Here is a 19,282-nt window from a genome sequence, read left to right on the forward strand (position 1 = left end):
TTGCAGGTTATACATAGAAACATTGAACTGTTAAAATTATCTACACTTTCACCAATTCGGAAGCCACATTAATCTATTTGGTAGATGTGACTGCCACGTGGGAGACCCAGGTCCGATTCCCAGGATGGGTGATCTAAGGTGGAAAAATTTTCCAGCCTCTTCCCTGCATAAACTGGAACCCTGAGGTTCACCCAGCCTCTATTGATTGGGTACCTGGGAGGAACCCTGGGGGATAAAGGCAGCTAGATCATAATAATGCTTATCAAGAATGTGTAGAGCCCTACCTGCATCTCCTTACATGCCATCATGGCATGGTGCAATGTGCAAAGGAACCTATCTTACGTTTGCCAAATCACCGTTACACTTATATTGGACAATATCAATTCAGTACTGACTGCAAACTTAATATAACATAATTATAATGGAACAACAGTTTTATTAATACACTAGAATGAAGTACTCACTTATTCGAGAACTGTTTCTTAATGAACAAACTGTTTGAAATTATAATACACTGCAGATAAACGTGCATCACACACAATACTCAAAAACACTCAAACTAATAAAAATAATCTAAAATTGGATATAAATAGTAAGGATTAGGGATGGACAAATACGAAATTTTGGCCGATACTAATGAAATGCCGATATAAAATTTACAGATTCTGAAAACCAATATTTTACTGATCCAATAAAAAATTCAAATTGGTTCATTGACTTCCTTAATAAATGTATCCTACCAATTGAACCAAACTTTTTCAATGGACAAGAAGCTGATATAGGAGACATTTACTTTTAAAAAAAAAAGTACACAATGGAGATTACATGTTTATATCCATAAATTGCAGTGCTCTAGTCAGTAGGGCATCTGACTACCATGCAGGAGACCCAGGTTCGATTCCCGGGGTGGGAGATCTAAGGTCTGAAATTTTTGCAGCCTTGTCCCCACATACAGAGGCTCAGGGGTGCACCCAGCCTCAAATCAATTGTTACGTTATGGCAACTCTGGGGGGTAAAGGCAGTCGCAGTGTACAGCGGAACCTATTTTCCAGCTTGGTCCCCCAAAAAACTTAAAATCAAAGTTCCAATGTATGTGCTGATCACAAACCACCAAAATGGCAGAGATGGAGAATGTGTGGTCCTAGCACCACATTCCCTAAATATACCTTCATGGCACGGTGCTGTATGCACGGGGAACTTTACCTTACCTATCCATAAAAATAATAACATAATGGCACAATATTGTACAAAATTGTAAGATATTTATAAATATATCAGATCGGTAAAATTACTGATAATTTTACCGATACACGGATATGACTACATCAGCCGATGAGAGTACGGATCAATCTGTCCAATCCCTAGTAAAAGTTATGGTACTTAGCATAGGAAGTGTCTGTTCCTTAGAAAATAATTTTATAGCATTAGCAAAAGCCCATTTTAATACGACCTTTATAAATAAGGATATGGTTATTCAAGAAACAAGTGCTTCTTTACCTCACATCTGCAACAAAGCAATCTTCAGATTCAGTTTCCCACGATGCATCGCTGCTACCATCATCCCAGAGTTCTCCTTCGTCGCTGTCGTATTCACCCACTTTGTACAGATCCTGGGGCCAGCACATAGAAACATGGCCATCCACCCACCATACTTCCACCTAGAAGAAACAATGACATTTTATGAAGGAAAGAAAACAAAGTGTAAATGACCGAGCAGATACTAGTATTTCTAGTTTTCTCTTAAAGTGATACAGTATTGGCCATATTATTGGACTCATTAGTTGAAAAAATAAAACTCAGATTAACTCAGTTTATGTAGAGAAATTTGACAGATTTAATGTTTTGTGATACATATTCAGGGTGGCTACAAACAAGCAGAAATGAAATTCCCTGACTCTTCCAGGTTTTCCAGGACAAAATTTACATTTTTCCCTGACAATTACAAACTAAACTAAATCGATGTTTTTGCAAATGGAAATAATAAACTCATACAGATCCACGTATGGTTTTGCTAAGTACCAATATTATCTTCTATGAAATTGACTTCATTTCTCTATTCTCTATGATTTGAATTCAAACTGCAAAATAGTGAATTTGGAAAATTATTACAATTCACAAGCTAAAGAAGGATTATGGAATTTTGTCATACGCAGTAAGTTTAAAATGAAATACTTGATTATTTTTAAAGTTACGACTAAATGAGATAAGGGTGAAGAGTGATTGATTAAGAAATACAATTTGTAATTTATCAGTCTCCTTATACATTCTCGGTATTATATGTTGATATTTCCACTGAGGTTTGGAACCCTCTGCTTGCAAGAACCATGAGTGCGGACTCATTTTTCAATGCATAAAGCTTCTCTGTAAAGCAAACAACTTAACTCTTGCATATAACTGAAACAATTGAATTGTAAAAAAGAAAGTGTCATATTTCCTTACATTATCAATGGGATTTCTGCTTCAGTACAGTATATCCAAGTGAAGTACTGTGAAACTGACAACATGCAGTTATACCATTATTGCTGACGAAAAGGGTATGTAGGTATTAGAAATTTAACGCAAGGAATTTATAGAATTGCATTGTATATGTACCTGATTTAGCTAACCACACATTAAAACAGGAACACATTGTTAATAACAGCTTCTGAAAGTTCATATACGAGGGGCATCCTGAAAAAAGCTCCAATGGCGCCTATGCGCAGCACTAGTGGTCGAAGAGCGACACACACACATGCAGGCAGGAAGAAGTGGCATGTAGCTGTAATCTGGTACAGTTGCAATGCAGCCGTTTTAGGACAGTTCTAGGTTAAAGATTGCAGCTCTCATACAGTCTCCCACCGACTGTGATGTAGCCTACATTACACGCTCAGAATTTGGCACAGAGCCACCAGCAATCGTGTGAGGTGTGCAGACCAGACATCGTGAGTGATAGTATGGTCAGACGATGGTGCAGACAATTCACGGAAGTGACTGGTAGTCGAATGTGCACAACCCCATACAGCTGAGTACACACGGGTCCTTTGCATCACTTCAGCTGAGAGATCTTGGACCAATCCCTGTTAGCCCTGGCCTTGAAAGAAGGCCTACAGACTTTCATCTCTTTGTTTAACTGAAGAGGTTTCTGGCAGGGCAAGGATTTGACAGCTACACTGCGGTAGAGATAGTTCCAGTCTTTGCTGTCAGACACATATACCATGGGCATACAAAATTTAGTGCCATGCTATGACAAATGCCAGAACAACGGTGGTGATTATGCCGAAAATTAGGATAGGACTCACTGTTACTAATGCAATAAATAACAACTGGCTATTCTTGTTTTATTTATGCCTAATCGGTAGGGACCTTGATATTTTGTTATTTTTTTTTAAATTGGTGTATTTTCTTATTTTTTATTTTTTACTATACGGTGTTATTTTTCCCAGAATTCACATTTTCATTTTAGTGCATTTACTGGCAAATATCTGCAATTATACCTTCATGGTGTTTTCAAACTACTGTTTCAAATTGTAAGTCACATGGCTTACGCCTCTTCGTGAGAGTTTGATATATTGAAGGTAATTTTGGGAAAGTTATTTTCCATACCCCTTTTTTAATTTTAAGGTAAGGATTTTAGATAATGGAATTTTCTCCGTATATACTGAAGGGTGCATAATGACCATAAGTGGCGACGCACCCAAAAAATGTAAGTCAATCAATCTCACGTGACAGATACCTATATATTATGGAACCAAAAATTGGCATTATCTTTTTTGACTGGTTAGTGTTACGTTTCCCAAAATTCGCGATTTTGTTTTAGAAAATTTATCTGCCAAATATACCAAAACGTAATACTCCATTCTGCTTTTAAACTATTATTTTAAATTGTAGGTCACATGGTCTACGTATTTTCGTGACAGTTTGATATGTTGGAACAGATTTTTGAGGAAGTAAAGTGTTCCCCTGCACTTTTCCATGAAGGTTTATAGTAGGGGTGTGGAGTTAGGACCCCACAGTTTCTTGATCACGGCTAAAGGTAGGGGGTGATGTGATCAGCACCACGCTTCTGGCTCCTTTATACCTCAAAGTTTCCTCAAGGTACCAGGTTCATATGATGCTGGGTGGACGCCGGATCAGTTTGAGTAGGTGAAAAATATCCCGGTTCTCCCCACAGGGGATCGACACTGGGTCTCTCGCATAGTAGTCAGACGCCCTAACGACTGAGCTCCATTATTACTCGCTTGACAAATGTCGAATGTGCGCACTTAGCTTGGTAATTCAAAACATATCTCGTGCGACAAATACGAAGGTGCGGCTCCCGTGTGACGGTAGATAGCCACTCGATCTCCTGTTAGAACCCTGCCACTTTGCTGTGTGATGCAAATGGTTTTGATAGAAGTTGAAAAAATCGTGGGAAATACATGATTTAATGTGGCTGTCGGAATTATATCATGTACGATGTACGTATAACTCTATAGTTTACTCTTGAGTAAAATGTTGGAAGACTTGCATGTTCTATGTACACAAACATGGCCTAGAAAAGTCAAGATGTTGGATTTCATGGAATATTTCGTTGTTTTAGGACATTTTTTTAAAAAAATCGCTAGAAACACCAACAATTCGCATTATTTCGATATTTAAAATGGGCGAAAAATGTGCCCAGACATCACTGCATATTCCTAAACATAACTTCGCAGCAATTAGCAATTTTCACGGTTTTCGCGATTGCGAAAAATCAATGTCCCTACTAATTGAAATTACTTTCTGGCCACCCCTCGTATAAATCAGTAGATGGGAAGTGAAAATTTAGTAGAGCTGGCAGAGAAAAGTCAATTCTTGAGAAAGCGATTTGCTTTTATGATTGAATGATTCGAGTACATATGATATTAAAATATTGACGTATTTATTATTAGTATTTTATTTCATAATATTGGACATTAACTTCACTCAGTGAGAGATTTAAGACCATCTCTCACGAGATTAAACAGACAGGACAGAGAGTGGCGTTAATTTCATTGCAATACTAGTGTTGCAGTAAATTTGAGATTGGGAGCATGCACTTGCCAATTTTTATAACGTTCACCAATGCAGTTTATGTTTCACTTTTTCGTGATAGTATTCAATATACTGTATATCCCATTTGGTTGGATTCTTCTTGATATCTAAGAATAGTGCAATGTCATTGTAAAGGTATGTTAACTTGTGCGAAACCAGTAATGCGTCAGAATGATGAAACAAAACCTTCGTAAGCACTGCTACATTAAATAAGGTGAAGTGAGCCAGAAGAGTAATGAAATTCCAGCAGCATATTTGCAGTATAAAGCTCTTCTTGTTTATGCATGTGATTTTTGTTGGATGTTGCAGTCCATGCAATTTCTGTCCCATGTTGTAGTGAGATACTTTGTCGGATAACGATATTCGACAAAAAAAATCGTATGTGTCAATGGAACTTATTTGTCTCCATGTTCCTTCAGTTTGCCCAACAATATGCCTTACTACGACGTCAGACAACTATCGGACGTCGCCACCCGCTCTTATCCCCTCCATCTGTTGACAAGTCCCCTTACTACTCCCATACGGACAAGAAAAAATGATAACTCAGTGCATTTTCCACGTAATATTTAGAGGCTTTACCTTTACTCCCCGATGATACCATATGGTATCATGGTGCTGATTACGAAATGAATGTGCTTTTTGGACCTTCATACTTTTATGTTTGGGTGGAAACTCTGACACATGTCTGGAGCAAACCTGGGAAATTCATATTGATGACTAACATCCCCCCCTCCCCCCCTCTCTGCAACATATCCATGCCACATTTCCGAACAGAGTTTCACATTTTGGCGCATTTTTCAACTTGTATGGCACCCAGGAATATGAAACATGTTTCGATCTCTTTTGAAACGTCCATTCTTTGAAGAGAATACTAAGAATTGCGCTTTCTCCCCAAAATAGTGGGATAAGAGGGGGCAAACTACAGATTTTTGTTGTTGTTTTTTCATTGAAATTCGGTGGTCGTGCCCCCAACCCCCCCCCCCCCCTTCCTCGGTTCGGCATTCTGAATTGTACACGGTTGCATGCTATGATGTTTTAGCTGCAAAAGATAACTTATCCGAAGTAGAGTGCTCCCATAGTACCCGAGTTATAACAATTTTCCTCTAAAAATGCAAATTACCTACTTTTCGTAAAAACAAAAATCACATTCTGGCTTATTATTCAACTTGTATGGCACCCAAGAACATGAAACATGTTACGTTCTCTTGATAAATGTCCATTCTTTGAAAATAATACTAAAATTCGCGCCCTCTCACCAAAATAGTGGGAGAAGAGGGAGCAAACTACAGATGTTCATGTTTTTTCCCATTGAAATTCGGGGGTCGCGCCCCCCAAACCCCCCTTCCTCGGTTCGGCGTTCTGAATTATACACGGTTGCATGCTTTGATGTTCTAGCTGAAAAACAAAACTTATCAGAAATAGATTGCTCCTATAGTGCCCGAGTTATAACAATTTTCCTCCAAAAATGCAAATTACCTATTTCTCGTTAAAAAAAATCACATTTTGGTTAATTATTCAACTTGTATGGCACCCAAGAACATGAAACATGTTTCATTCTCTTCAGAAATATCCATTCTTTGAAAAGAATACTAAAGTTCGCGGCTTCTCCCCAAAATAGTGGGAGAAGAAGGGGCAAACTCCAGAGTTTTGTTTTTTCCCATTGAAATTCGGGGGTCGCGCCCCCAAACCCCCTTTCCTAGGTTCGGCGTTCTGAATTGTACATGGTTGCATGCGCTGATGGTTTAGCTGCAAAACAAAATTTATCCGAAGTAGATTGCTCACATAGTACCAGAGTTATAACAATTTTCCTCCAAAGAGTGTTCGAATTTGAGGTGTCAAAATAAATAAAAATAAAAAAGTCAATGAAGAGGAAATTCCCTGACATTTCCCTGACTTTCTTTGACACTTCAAATTCCCTGACTTTTCCCGGTTTTCCAGGTTTTCCAGGTCTGTCGCCACCCTGATATTGCATTGTTATACACACTGCAAGTACTGTCAGTACTTCATATGACCACCTTTGGCTCTTTTTGAGCACATTTTAATCACCGTTTGTGTACAATTCCTTTTTACTCTTTTTCCTAAACTTCAAACAACGTGGTTAATGAAATACCTGTTGCTCCAAAGATACAAATAAAGAACAACCTTACAACAACCAGAATTAATATTATTTCCCTTGTTATAACCAAAACATAGCATAAATAAGACTAAACAATGTATGTATTGTTCCAGGTATTTCTGCAAATATGCAAAGAATGGTGCTGCCATTTATTCTTGGGACACAGTAACAGAAAGAATTGTGGGAAACAAGATTACATCGAAGCAGACAAACAGTTTAATCCCATAAAGAAGTTATTACAATCGTCAAATATATTTAGTTAGAACACTTTCAAAACAAGGAACTATGCTTCTTTTCTCTGTATGCAGTACTTAAATACACTATAAAAACATAAAAATCTTGCCTGTGGTTTTCAAAATGCTTCATAAAAGACAGGTCTATGAAGGGTCACCTTTAACACCATCAGGGTCTCCCCGATGGCGCAGTGGTAGTGTCGCCGCCTTGTACTCAAGGGGTCCCATGTTCGATACCCGGTGGAGGCATATAGTGGTTCGGATCCCACTTTAAACTGTAGGTCCAGTCCCAATTAGCCTTACTGTGCATAAAGTGGACTTAAAAACACCAACTCAATCGATCAATTTAACACCATTGGGCATGGAAATTTTCACCCGATGCCTGAATTTTGAAATTCAGAGCTAAAAAAGTATATATTTTAAATATTTTGAGTTCGCTTACGGAACTTTTCATTACCTTTCTTTAAAATAACTATTACAGTATGTGTTTTATTTTCTTATTTGTGTGTTTTGTGGATCATTAAATCAGAATAATAAAAATACCATTATAAATATTTTCACTGCTGCTGGCCGAATTTTAAAACTTGCAGTGATATAGAAGAATCAGCAATATAGTTGAATATATTGCATAATTATTCATGCTGTTACGAGTTGAGCCTTCCTTAAGAAGGTCACTCTGGCGAAACAGTTAATCCAATCTTGTGATAATTTAGAAATTAAATATTTTAAAATCATATTTCAAAATGTGTAGCTTCATTTTAGTTGGATTCATGGCTTTCTTACACATTATTTGCCCAAAGGAAAAAAAAGATAAAAAAGCTGGCTCCAGAAAAAATGGGACTGGCATCTGAATTACTTCTATTTTTTTTTACCTCTGGGTCTATATATATCAGAAATTGGACCGATTAATCGGTACTCATCGGTATCGGCCGATATAGACCTATCGGTGTATCGGTTTATCGGTAAAATTACCGATCTGATATATCGATAAATATCTGATAATTTAGTGCAAAATTCTGCCATTTTGTTCTAATTTTTATGGATAATCTCCATGCCCTACTTTCTAAAAAAGTAAATGTCTAAATATGCAATGTCTTTTTGACTGCAGTTGCACATTTATTAAGGAAGTCAATGAACCTTTCAGGTTCTTCAAGGACAATTTCTAATTTTATATCGGATCGGTTATGGCTATCCGTACATTTTATATAGTTACTTTATCGGTATTGGCCAAAATTTCATATTGGTCCATCCCTAATATATATATATTTCAGATATATTAAAAATAATCAAAGAAATGTTCAATAAATGTTAATGTTTATAGTGTTTTCCACTGCTGCATATTGCTTGACGAAAACAAAAAATAATACATATTGAAATACACTAGCTATATATAATGGCTTATGGCTCAAAGAGGGGACAACTCATTTAAAAGTAATATGGAAATTGTGGGCTCGACTAGGAATCAAATCTCGATCTTTGATATTCTTTATCAATGCTCAATAATCCAGCTACCATGCCAGCCTCTGGCTTCCTACAGTTTCCACAATTTAGATCTCCATACAATTCACTCAATAAGTCTTCACATGTCCAAGACTGTACAATAGCAACGAGAAGTTCATTACACTTAGATCAAAGTTGTGGAAATTGTGAATAGTCACTGTATTAACAGAGCTGCTTAGTACATAAATTGGTTTTCATTGGCTGCGAGTTTAACTAAACTTACTCGTCCTTCAGGATAGTTGTCCAACACCTGACCAGCAGTGCAGTGGGCATCTTCTCCCTCAAAGTTGGCAACCCTTATTACAACAGTTCCTGGCCTGTACTGGAAGTCAGGATGATCCTTCAAGTCGTACACACTCACTTCATTCTGCTCCAGCAACGTTGGCCTGTCGGAAACACATCAACAATAGTAACAAAAATATCTTAACAATTTTCTCACAAAATTTACACAACAGTAACCTATAATAATGTATAGCAACTAGGGCTGAGCTAATGCTGATATATTGGTATTGATATCAAAAGGTTTGAGATTATACTGTATTTACTCATGAATGCGCACTTTTTTCCAAAATTTTTGCTCCCAAAAACTGTGGTGTGTATTATGCACAGAATAATTCAGCCAGCCAATATGAAACCATACAGGGTCATTCCATGATTTTGGGACACTTGCATTGATTTTTCATGTTTACGGAACCCTATCATGTTATATATCATTGTAAAGCTTAAATCCTGCAGTTTCTGAATATGGTAACAGTATTCCAGTCAAGATAACAACACTAATGTGAAATGCGGTTGAAATAAGTTCATCACAAAATGAAGGAACGTTCTGATTTCTGTGGTGCTTTGGATGAAAGAAAACATAAGGAAAAAGAAAACAATAATTAAAATATATTACTGGCCAAATAATAATATATATATATGGAGTGTTTAAATTCCTTAATGGAAGAAATCTTGTGCTGCTAACTGCTAGTTTGAAGGTTCTAAATGTGCCTCTTATAAATGTTACATTAGTCATGGAAAAAGTATATATTTTGAAGTTATTTTAGAAAAAGTAAAGAAGGAATGAGCAAAACCACATATAAAAGTTTGAAGGCCATTTCACACGATTCTTCACTTTGTAATGTAATGTAGTGTTCAGAGACACCAAGAAAAGCAGTGCAACTCGCAGAATTCGAGCATGCAAAAATAACTTCCTCAGCACTGAAAATCCATAATGAAATTTTCATCTCGCTTTCTACTATTACAGAATAAATAAGGTGGTTAAGAGTAAAAGCATTGGGATGGTAAACACAGTGGAGGGAGAAGGGGGAGGTGGCACGGATTGGAGACTTATTGTTTACGTAAGAGGATATTGTCCTCTGGGTCCACATAGCAACAGGTCACTCATTGAATAAGTATGATGTCACTAGCTCTTGATTGGTATGGCAACAGCTTTACGACCTACAACTACCAAAGCCATTTCTTGAAACCGGATTGTACTGTGCATTATATATGAGATATAATTTTTGTAACTTTTACCCATCAAAAATCAGGGTGCGCATTATACACGTGTAAATACGGTATTTAATTAAACTGGCTGATATTGCACTTTTATGGGATTAGCAAAAATGCCACATGGCACTTTTGTGGAGTCTCATTATCCTGGCAAAGGTGTAAAATTACAAGTTTTCATTAATTTTGCACCAAAATTGTGTGGAACAACTGTATTCTGTGATTACGTAAAACGAAGTTTATGATAATATCCTGACGGAATTCATGAATATCGGTCAACGTGTCATTAGCTCAAATAGTGACTTTTTTATTATTGGATTTATATAAACATAATGTTCATTCTGTTGTACAGTTAAAAAAAGCTAGTGTTCTGTCACTAAATCACCTGACTATCAAATTTGAAAACTGTTTAATGAAATTGGTCAGATTATTTCAGGTGGAAATTTCTCTGACAATGTCTTTGCATAAAGTGTCATGGGCTCACCCATCATCTGACGGATGGGTACTTGGGAACAACCCTCAATGCTCATATCATGGTTGCAAGAAATTATGGAAGCCTTACTTCTACAACCCCTATGCTTGTTAATGGCATGGTGCATGCACAGAAGATAGCTTACCTGTAGTAGAATTTTTTTTATTTTCTTGACACACTGATACTGCAAACATGCATATTGCTACAACTCTTGATTACTTATTTTTTTTTTACCGATTTGCTTTATTATTTATAAGGGGTGTGTGGGATCTTGAAAAGTCAGATCGGGAAAGAAACTTCCCATCCTGATCCCGACTTCAGGAAATGAATTCCCAACTTTCGGGATCCCGAGCAGTCTGGAAGTATCGAATGGTCATTTTTAAAAGATGTTAATTCTCCACGTTTTCTGCATAGTAAATGTCTGAAACTTATTGAAAATTGTTAGTTTTCGAACCAGAAATATGAAAACAATCACTTAAAGTGAAAATGAAGTGTAGAATTCGAGATTTCCAGAGCTTCGGGAAATTTTGAACATTTCCCATCCCGAATGTCTGGATTTAAAAAGTTTCCCGTACCGACCCAAAAAATTCTGTCCCGCACACCCTTATTATTTATACACAAAACATGGTATAATAGCAATAATAACCCATGGTGCAACAGCCCGTGAGAGCCAGGGCCTACTTACCGACTGCCGGCCTCACTCCCACCTATTGAGGTGGCAGATCATCCAAACAGTTACGGGGTGATGTATAGTGAACACAACGAACCTCCAGTCATTATTGAAGGTTTCCATGATTGGGTTACGCTACTCATTAGTAGCTTCCCAATTTCCTCATAATGGTGGGTGGCTACCGGTCCCATACACAGGTCAAATTCTCAGGAGGAAAGTTCTTAAACTTCCCCCAGGAGACTCCAAACTGCATGCATCCCGTACCCCTAGCCTAAAGTCTAACACCTTAGACCGCAGGACCACAGTGCAGGGACTTATCTTCAATACATCTGATACTTATTTTTATATTTCTATGATCATGTATAAAGAACCTATGACAACAATCTGGCAAAATTAACTTGAGACAAATGGCTGCCGGCGCTGCTGCAGAGAGTACCAAACTACAGCGAACACTTGACTCTCATGCAAATCACGGGCAATCAGCTGACAACGGGAGATGGGAGATTTGAAAAATAATTACATTGTGTAACGGAAATATCACTGTATTAAGAGGACATGCTAAGAAAATTATAAGTATTACACAATAAATGGATGAACAGTTTATTCTTTACCTTTAATCCATAATTTGAAAACACCGAGGCTCTATGCACTGCCGCTTCACTTGCTTCACCAGTCACTGCACGTGTGACCTTTCAACAGTTGGTAACATTTCGCGTTATAACGAATATGGTTATAAACACTATTTAAAATGCAGACTGTATTTATTATTTTAAAAATTCATGTCAAAAGTGTAGGTAATTTTCATATGACTCGATGTGAATAGTTTACGTATTGCATGAATATTAAATTGAGTTAACTTTTATCTCGTCCAGCAAGGAAAATATTTCGAATTGAAGAGATTTCACGAACGTAGCTAGTAATTCATTATCGAGTTCGACAATTTCTCACGAGATGTCCTTCACATGATCTTGTGAGCAAAGAACCTCATTTATTTAGAAAAGCCGTATTGGTAGTAAAACTTACCTTTTTAACAGAAAAGAAACATTGTTATCTGTTTTTAGCATTGTCGTTGCGAAACAATAGTTGTTACATATGGTAATTAGTGAACAGCGACAATATCCAAATTTGTTAGTACGTATTTGCAGTTGGGATATTTCTGCCTAAATCTCGGTCATGGACGTGTTCATAAAACACATTCGTTTAATCTGGTAAGACGTCAGTGGGTTATTTACGTTTCATTTATTAATTGTTGCTTGGCATCAGTTCAAAGCAAGAAAAAGAGAAGTATACATAGTAGTAGTTCCTTAACACACCATTCATTGTTAAAGGTTTCAGTTTTTCTTATTGTGTGTTTGCGAGTGGACAATTCGGCGGAAGTGCCGAATGGTTGGACAAAGGAACAGGGGAGCAGGACCGGAAGGGAAACAATCGAGATGGAGGAATGTGTGGGATGATGGAACTCGAGAAAAAATGCATAAGGATTGTGCACGAACGATGTTATCGTGAGGAATAAAATGAAGAATCTTTGCAATTAGCACAGATGTACGCTTCCGTACTATGCTATAAAGGATCACAAGACATCGAAGAGCAGTTGTTGGTAAAATTACCGGGAACTCAACGTCAGGTAATAATGATATGCTTGAAAAATGAACGGAACGACAGCATGTCTTTCCTTCCTCGCTTCAGGAGCTCGTAAGTAGAACGACATTATTTAAAGTGACTTTTCGTATACCGGTATCTGAGCTTGTATCTAAGTGCGTATAAGGTAGATCTACCGTAGTGACACGTACTTCAAATGCTAGCATTTTGTACTCCGTGATGAAAGCTATTGTCGTTATGCATGTGCACGAGACCTCATGGTTTTAGGATTATGGCTAACGACGCCATTTGCTAAATAATTGCCAGTCTTATAGTCGGCTGATGCTATGTGTACTGAACCGGCATGGTTGTTTTCGAATAAGTGGCTTGATACCGAAAGTTTGTTTCTTTCTTTTGTTGTCTGTTAAGTGACAACTGGATGGTTGTTGAAGAAGCTTTGAAACATAACGTTTCAGTGATTGAAGCATGCATGCATTGTGTTATGGCCATTATATGTGAACTTCTTGAGTCACGAACCTAGGAAAATAACAAAGGATGTGGCTTCGTCATATTGAAAACAATTTGATTACGGGAATTTGCTGAACGATAATATTTGCAAGGGATATGAATATGGACCTATAATGAGAATAAAATTAACATTTCATATTTGTTAATTGTAAAAGTAAATTGTTATGATTGTCACTCCAGGTCATGTGACCTTTTCTAAAACATGAGTAACCTATAGTTGAAGTGTGGAATCTACCACCACTGTTATCAGCTTTTATGTGTTAAACAAGCTGTTTGAAGACATGTTTTCATAAATTAGTTAAACTTGAAATCTATCCATTTTTTTTTTATTTTGTTTAATTTTCATATTGCAAAGGAAATCATATCTGAAAGTGATCATTATTTTTATTACTTGCTATGTTAATAAATATGCATTTCGAAACCGTGGTGTTACACATTCACCTAAATAATTTATCAGTGTAAAGAGATATAATAATTTGTGTGCTAATAACTGTCTTCTCTTCCAGGAGGGGGGGAATTCAGGTTCACACTGATCATAATTAATTATCCTCTTTAGAAATATACAGAAATCTTCATAGACTATCAATTTTAGAGTGATTTGCAAAAAATCGTTGGTATTGACAAGTTAATTAAAGAATAATTAAGGAATTGCACACGTGCGAGATATATATATAGGGTGTCCCAGATAGTATTGATAGATTAAAGTTAAGGTTCGGTTGGATTGGCAGGTTGTGTAAATTTCGCAATTAATACTTTAAATTTTGGAAAATATTCAGCGGTGGCTCACTTGTCATAGCTACCTATGCTACTGGCGAGGCGAATAGGGACGGGTTTGTCGGTTCGGTATTTAGTTGGAAGTTAAGGGGCAAGTTTGGGGAAACAGGTAGGGGTTCCTTATCGCGTTGTAGAGTATTGGATAAACCCTCCACAGTTAGTTCGTCTCAATAAGATTATGAGACTCAGTGGCTGAGTGGCTACAGTTGTAACTTTACAAAAAAAAAAAAAAAAAAAAAAATTGAATTTTGATTTTTTTATATATAATTTTCTTTGACTAGTAAAATGGGTACTGAGAAGGAACCAGTAACTCTTGAAGCCCTCTTTGCTCTAGTTATGCAGAGCAAGAAAGAGACTCAAGAGAACTTTGAAAAATCAAACGAATCGCTCAGGTCTGAGTTACAAGCGAGTCATGAAAAGACTACAGAGCTACTCAGATCTGACCTGGCTCAAATGCAAAGAGATACCGCGGATCATATTTCAAAGCTGAAATCTGTAACTGAAGAACTTCGGCGTTGCGTATCCCAGTATCGTGTGGAGTGTATGACCAGGGCAGAGGCGGTAGAGAAAAAATATGATGCATTATCTAGCAGACTAGATGATGAGGTACAGGGTGTTCATGAAGTTTTGGATCGAATGAAAGTAGGGCAGATGGAACAGTTTGAGGTCTTGAAGGGTCAGATAGATGAGAAGATCAGAGATAGAGTACAGGATAGTAAAGGGGAAATGGTACAGGTGGCACTGCGAACGCGGGAAGAGGTTGAAAGGCTAGTAGATCGCGTGAAGTCTGAGAAGGTTGAATCTTCTTCATCTCAATTGCTTGTTCAGGAAGCTGCAACCCAGTGTGGGGTGAAAAGTAATCTGGGTAGTGACATGGTGTCAACAGAAATACTTTCTACCCTCAAATCATTAGATATGTCGATGGGAAAATTCAATCACATGATCACTTGTTTAGAAGATAGACGTTCTTTGGGGACGAATCATGATACAGTGGTAAATGAAAAGTATCTTTTGAAAGGGGGTTTGATCTCCCGGAAACGTGGGGTTGATAAGGCAACTTCGACGGAGGATTCGGATGCTGAGGTTAACCATGTTATGTTCAAACTTGGCTCTCACCAAGCGAGGGGGGCAACAAGTAGAGATTCTTCGAGTAGTAACGTGGAAATAGGGGAAGGGGCTTCTTCTAGTAGTAAAAGGAGATCCATGAAATCCCGCTACAGAAAATCTTTGAAGCATAAGGATAAGGTAGACCTAGGAGAGGGTGGTGATCAGGATAATTCAGGTGTTCGAGAGGTTCGTCGTTCGTCACCCAGGAATGTAGTTCAGGTTAAACCGCAGGACTTACTGAAGTTTCCTAAATTCAATGGTATTATCACAGATGTCACTCCAACCGAGTTCTTAGAAAAGGTCGAGGAACTTTTGAGTTTGTACAATTTAGACGAAAATGAGTATCTTAATTATGTCCCAAAATTATTGCTAGATAGTGCTAAAGTATGGTACAATCGAAGAAAGGCTGACCTTCTTTCATACAAGCACTTTAAGGAGGAGTTTATTGGCCATTATGAAAGTTCGAGATGGCGTAGCTCTTGCCTAGCTAAGATCTTGAATTCCCCTTATGTTCGTTCTTCAGAGGAGAGTGTCTTGCAATTCTTCTCTAAGAACTATAAATTACTTAGATCAATTCAACCTAATGCAGAAGAGACACAAATCATTGCTCAGCTCAGTACGTTATTACCGTACAAATTGAGAGAACACTTTGTAATGGCTGAACTTTCTTCATTCTCTGATGCGATCCATGCAATCGAGAATTTCGAATCCTTAAAAGAGGTAATTTTGAAAAGGGAGCCGAATCCTTTCTCCAAGCCAAAGAGCAACAAGGTAGGGGTAAATAAGGTGTCTATAAATTCTCAGGATGCTGATGCTTCTCTTAAGTGTGAATCTCAAATTCAGAAAAGGTCACCGTTGGCGGTCAGGAAAGATGGGCGGACTAGTCCAAAGTCAAAAATGTTTCGATCTAGTACTACCTTCATTCCTGAGAACTCGTGGCAGGGAAACGAAGCAGATCTCACATCGTAGGGGGTGATGTGGGTGATCATAAAAGTAATCCTCCTGTAAATACCAGCTCGTCCGTAAATAGGGGTGCGAGGGGTTCTGGGATTGACTTGTCTGGACCCATGTTGGAAGACAAACAGTTCATTGGTGACAGCATGTTTGTCAGATTAGCACAAAAGTTTGGTGACCATCAAGTCAGTATTGATGAGGACGGTAACCGTCGAATCGGTTTGTCAGTGAGTGGTCAAACTTCCGAACAATTAAAAGCACGTATAAGGTCCGCTCCTAGATTGGCTGATTCTGTTGTGGTCATGGTAGGCACAAATGATATTTTAAAATTTAGGCCTGGTGATGAAATTAAAAGAAATTTAAAGGAGATTGTTGATCTTTTAAAGGAAAGAGTTAAGGATATTACACTTCTTTGTCTTCCACCCATTCCGAAAGTTATGAAATCCAAAGATAGTATTGTCTGGCGGAAATGGCACGAAATTAACGAGTTCATTCGCTCTCTTAAGGAGGGTGATGTTGTCAAGGTACATGACCTGAGTCCGTTGTTTCTGATAGATAATGCTAATATTCGTGAGGAGCTGTTTGAAAGTTTCTTAGGTAATCCTTCTCATAGGAGAATAGATAAAGTGCACTGGAACCGATATGGCATGTTACAAGCGCTGGAGTATTTGAGACAAGTAGGGGTCTTACAGAATTTAGGTAGGAGTCAACCTAATCGTGAAGATCAACGCGTAGTGGAGTCAGGGGTCCAGCATGAGGGTGTGCAATCCCGGGAGTCAGTTGTTAGTAGAGGTTCGGAAAACATCAGGGGAACTTTCGTCCATGCGCAGGGGGCGGGAGTACAGTAACCATTCCTGCCATTCGATTTGTAAATATGTACAATAGTGATTCTGATTCAGATTTTTGTGATCAAATTAGTTCTAAAATACCGATTAATGTAGATTTTCATAATAAAGGTTCTGCCCTGATAAAAGTAAAAATTCTTGATAGGGAATTTAACGCGCTCTGTGATAGTGGGGCTGAACTGAGCTTGCTGTCCTATGATGCGTGGAAAGAATTGTCTTCCATTATTTCTAGGCCAAGATTGGAGCCTGCTTCACACATCAGGCTGTTTGATTATACTGGAACTAAATCAAAAGCAGTAGATGGAATCACTAAGTTAATGATTAGTTTAGGTGGGCATGACGTATTTGTTCAATTAGTGGTGGTAAGGAGTTTAAGTGTACCTTTGTTGTTGGGTTTAGATGTTATCTACAAAATTCACGGTGAGCTAAATTTTGATTTAAATGCATTTTTTTATAATACACCCAATGGTAAGGTTTTCCTGAGGTTTACTCCACTAGAACAGGTCGATCCAAGTCCTCAAGATTTAAGTATAAGAGAAGTTTGTTGTTCACAAGACTCCTCGAGCAAATGTTTTTCTGAATTCGGCGACCAAATTAAACGATCCTTAGTTATAGACGAATCTCATTCTTCGCAATTAATAGCAATGTTACAAGAGTATCAAGACATGTTTACCGAAGTACCGGGTTTATGCAAGGAATATGTGCATAGGATGGAGCTGGACACGAACGAACCCATTGTACGAAAAAACTATCCCATTCCATATGCGTATCGTGCAAAGGTAAAGGAACAACTGAATCAGATGCTTGAATGGAACGTAATAGAACTTTCTGATTCAGAATACCATTCACCTTTGCTGGTTGTTCCAAAACCCGATGGTGCTATCAGGTTATGTGTTGATCTAAAAAAGATCAATCAGCATGTCAAACTCAAACAACTTGCACCGCTGAAGATTAATGAGTTACTTACATCATTCCAGGGGTGCAAATACTTCACATCCCTTGATTTGGGGAATGCCTATTGGCAAGTTCCTCTCGATCCAGACAGTAGAAAATTTACGGCCTTTTCGTTTGATGGGATATTATACCAGTTCAAGAGAGTGGTATTTGGGTCAGTTAATGGTACTTCAGTGTTTGTCGATGTGATGAACCGTGTTCTTGGATCCTTTAGCGACTTCACTGTTGTATATGTCGATGACATAATCATTAAATCCCAAGATTTCGAGTCCCATCTTGAACATGTAAGGTTAGTGCTGTCCAGATTGAAACGTGCAGGATTTACATTGAAAGTGGAAAAGTGCAAATTTGTGGTACAAGAGTTAAAGTTTCTTGGCCATGTCATATCCACTCAAGGCTATCATAAAGATCCAGCCTATGTTGTAAGCATAGAACAATTACCAAAGCCGGAGAACCTAAAACAATTACAGAGGGTTCTGGGTTGCTTCAATTGGTTGAGCAAGTATATTCGTAACTATTCAATGTTGGCACACCCCCTTTATGAACTTCTCAAACAGAAAAGTAAGTGGAAATGGAGTGTTGAAGCAGATGTTGCTTTTAAAGACTTAAAAGAGGTAGTCAAAAGGGAGGTTACTTTGTTTTATCCGGACTTTGAGAAAAAGTTTTACATTCAGACCGATGCGTCTTTGGTGGGCATAGGCGGTTTCTGCTATCAGATGGTAGATGAACATATCAGACCCCTGGGGTTTGTAAGCAGGTTGTTGAAATCGTACGAAAAATCTTATACTTCGACTGAGATAGAAGTTTTGGCCATACTCTTTACGATATCAAAATTCTCCTCCTTTCTCAAAGGAAGGCAGTTTATAGTAATCACTGACCACAAGGCACTTACCTGGCTCGAGACCGCTCATACCTGGAACGCCAGACTCACCCGATGGTTTATACAGATACAAGAATATTCTTTTGTGGTGCAGTACTGTAAGGGATCAGAAAACGTTGTGGCTGATACTCTTAGTCGTAGTTTTCCTG

The 19,282-nt window shown here is 37.9% G+C and overlaps 1 protein-coding gene across 3 annotated transcripts in view; it reads right to left on the bottom strand.

The window, feature by feature from the left end:
* LOC146004966 ((E3-independent) E2 ubiquitin-conjugating enzyme UBE2O) overlaps window positions 1–19,282 on the bottom strand; it is a 118,826-nt gene that overhangs the window by 43,081 nt on the left and 56,463 nt on the right. For all 3 annotated transcript variants that reach the window (XM_083144043.1, XM_083144042.1, XM_083144044.1), the window contains exons 9-10: window positions 9,104–9,266; window positions 1,498–1,658 (exon numbers count right to left, since the gene is read on the bottom strand). In XM_083144043.1, the coding sequence (XP_083000169.1) occupies window positions 1,498–1,658; window positions 9,104–9,266 (324 nt within the window). The remainder of the gene's footprint in view (window positions 1–1,497; window positions 1,659–9,103; window positions 9,267–19,282) is intronic.

This window comes from Lepisma saccharinum, chromosome 22 (genome assembly GCF_977018435.1).
Source record: "Lepisma saccharinum chromosome 22, izLepSacc3.1, whole genome shotgun sequence".
NCBI lineage: Eukaryota > Metazoa > Arthropoda > Insecta > Zygentoma > Lepismatidae > Lepisma > Lepisma saccharinum.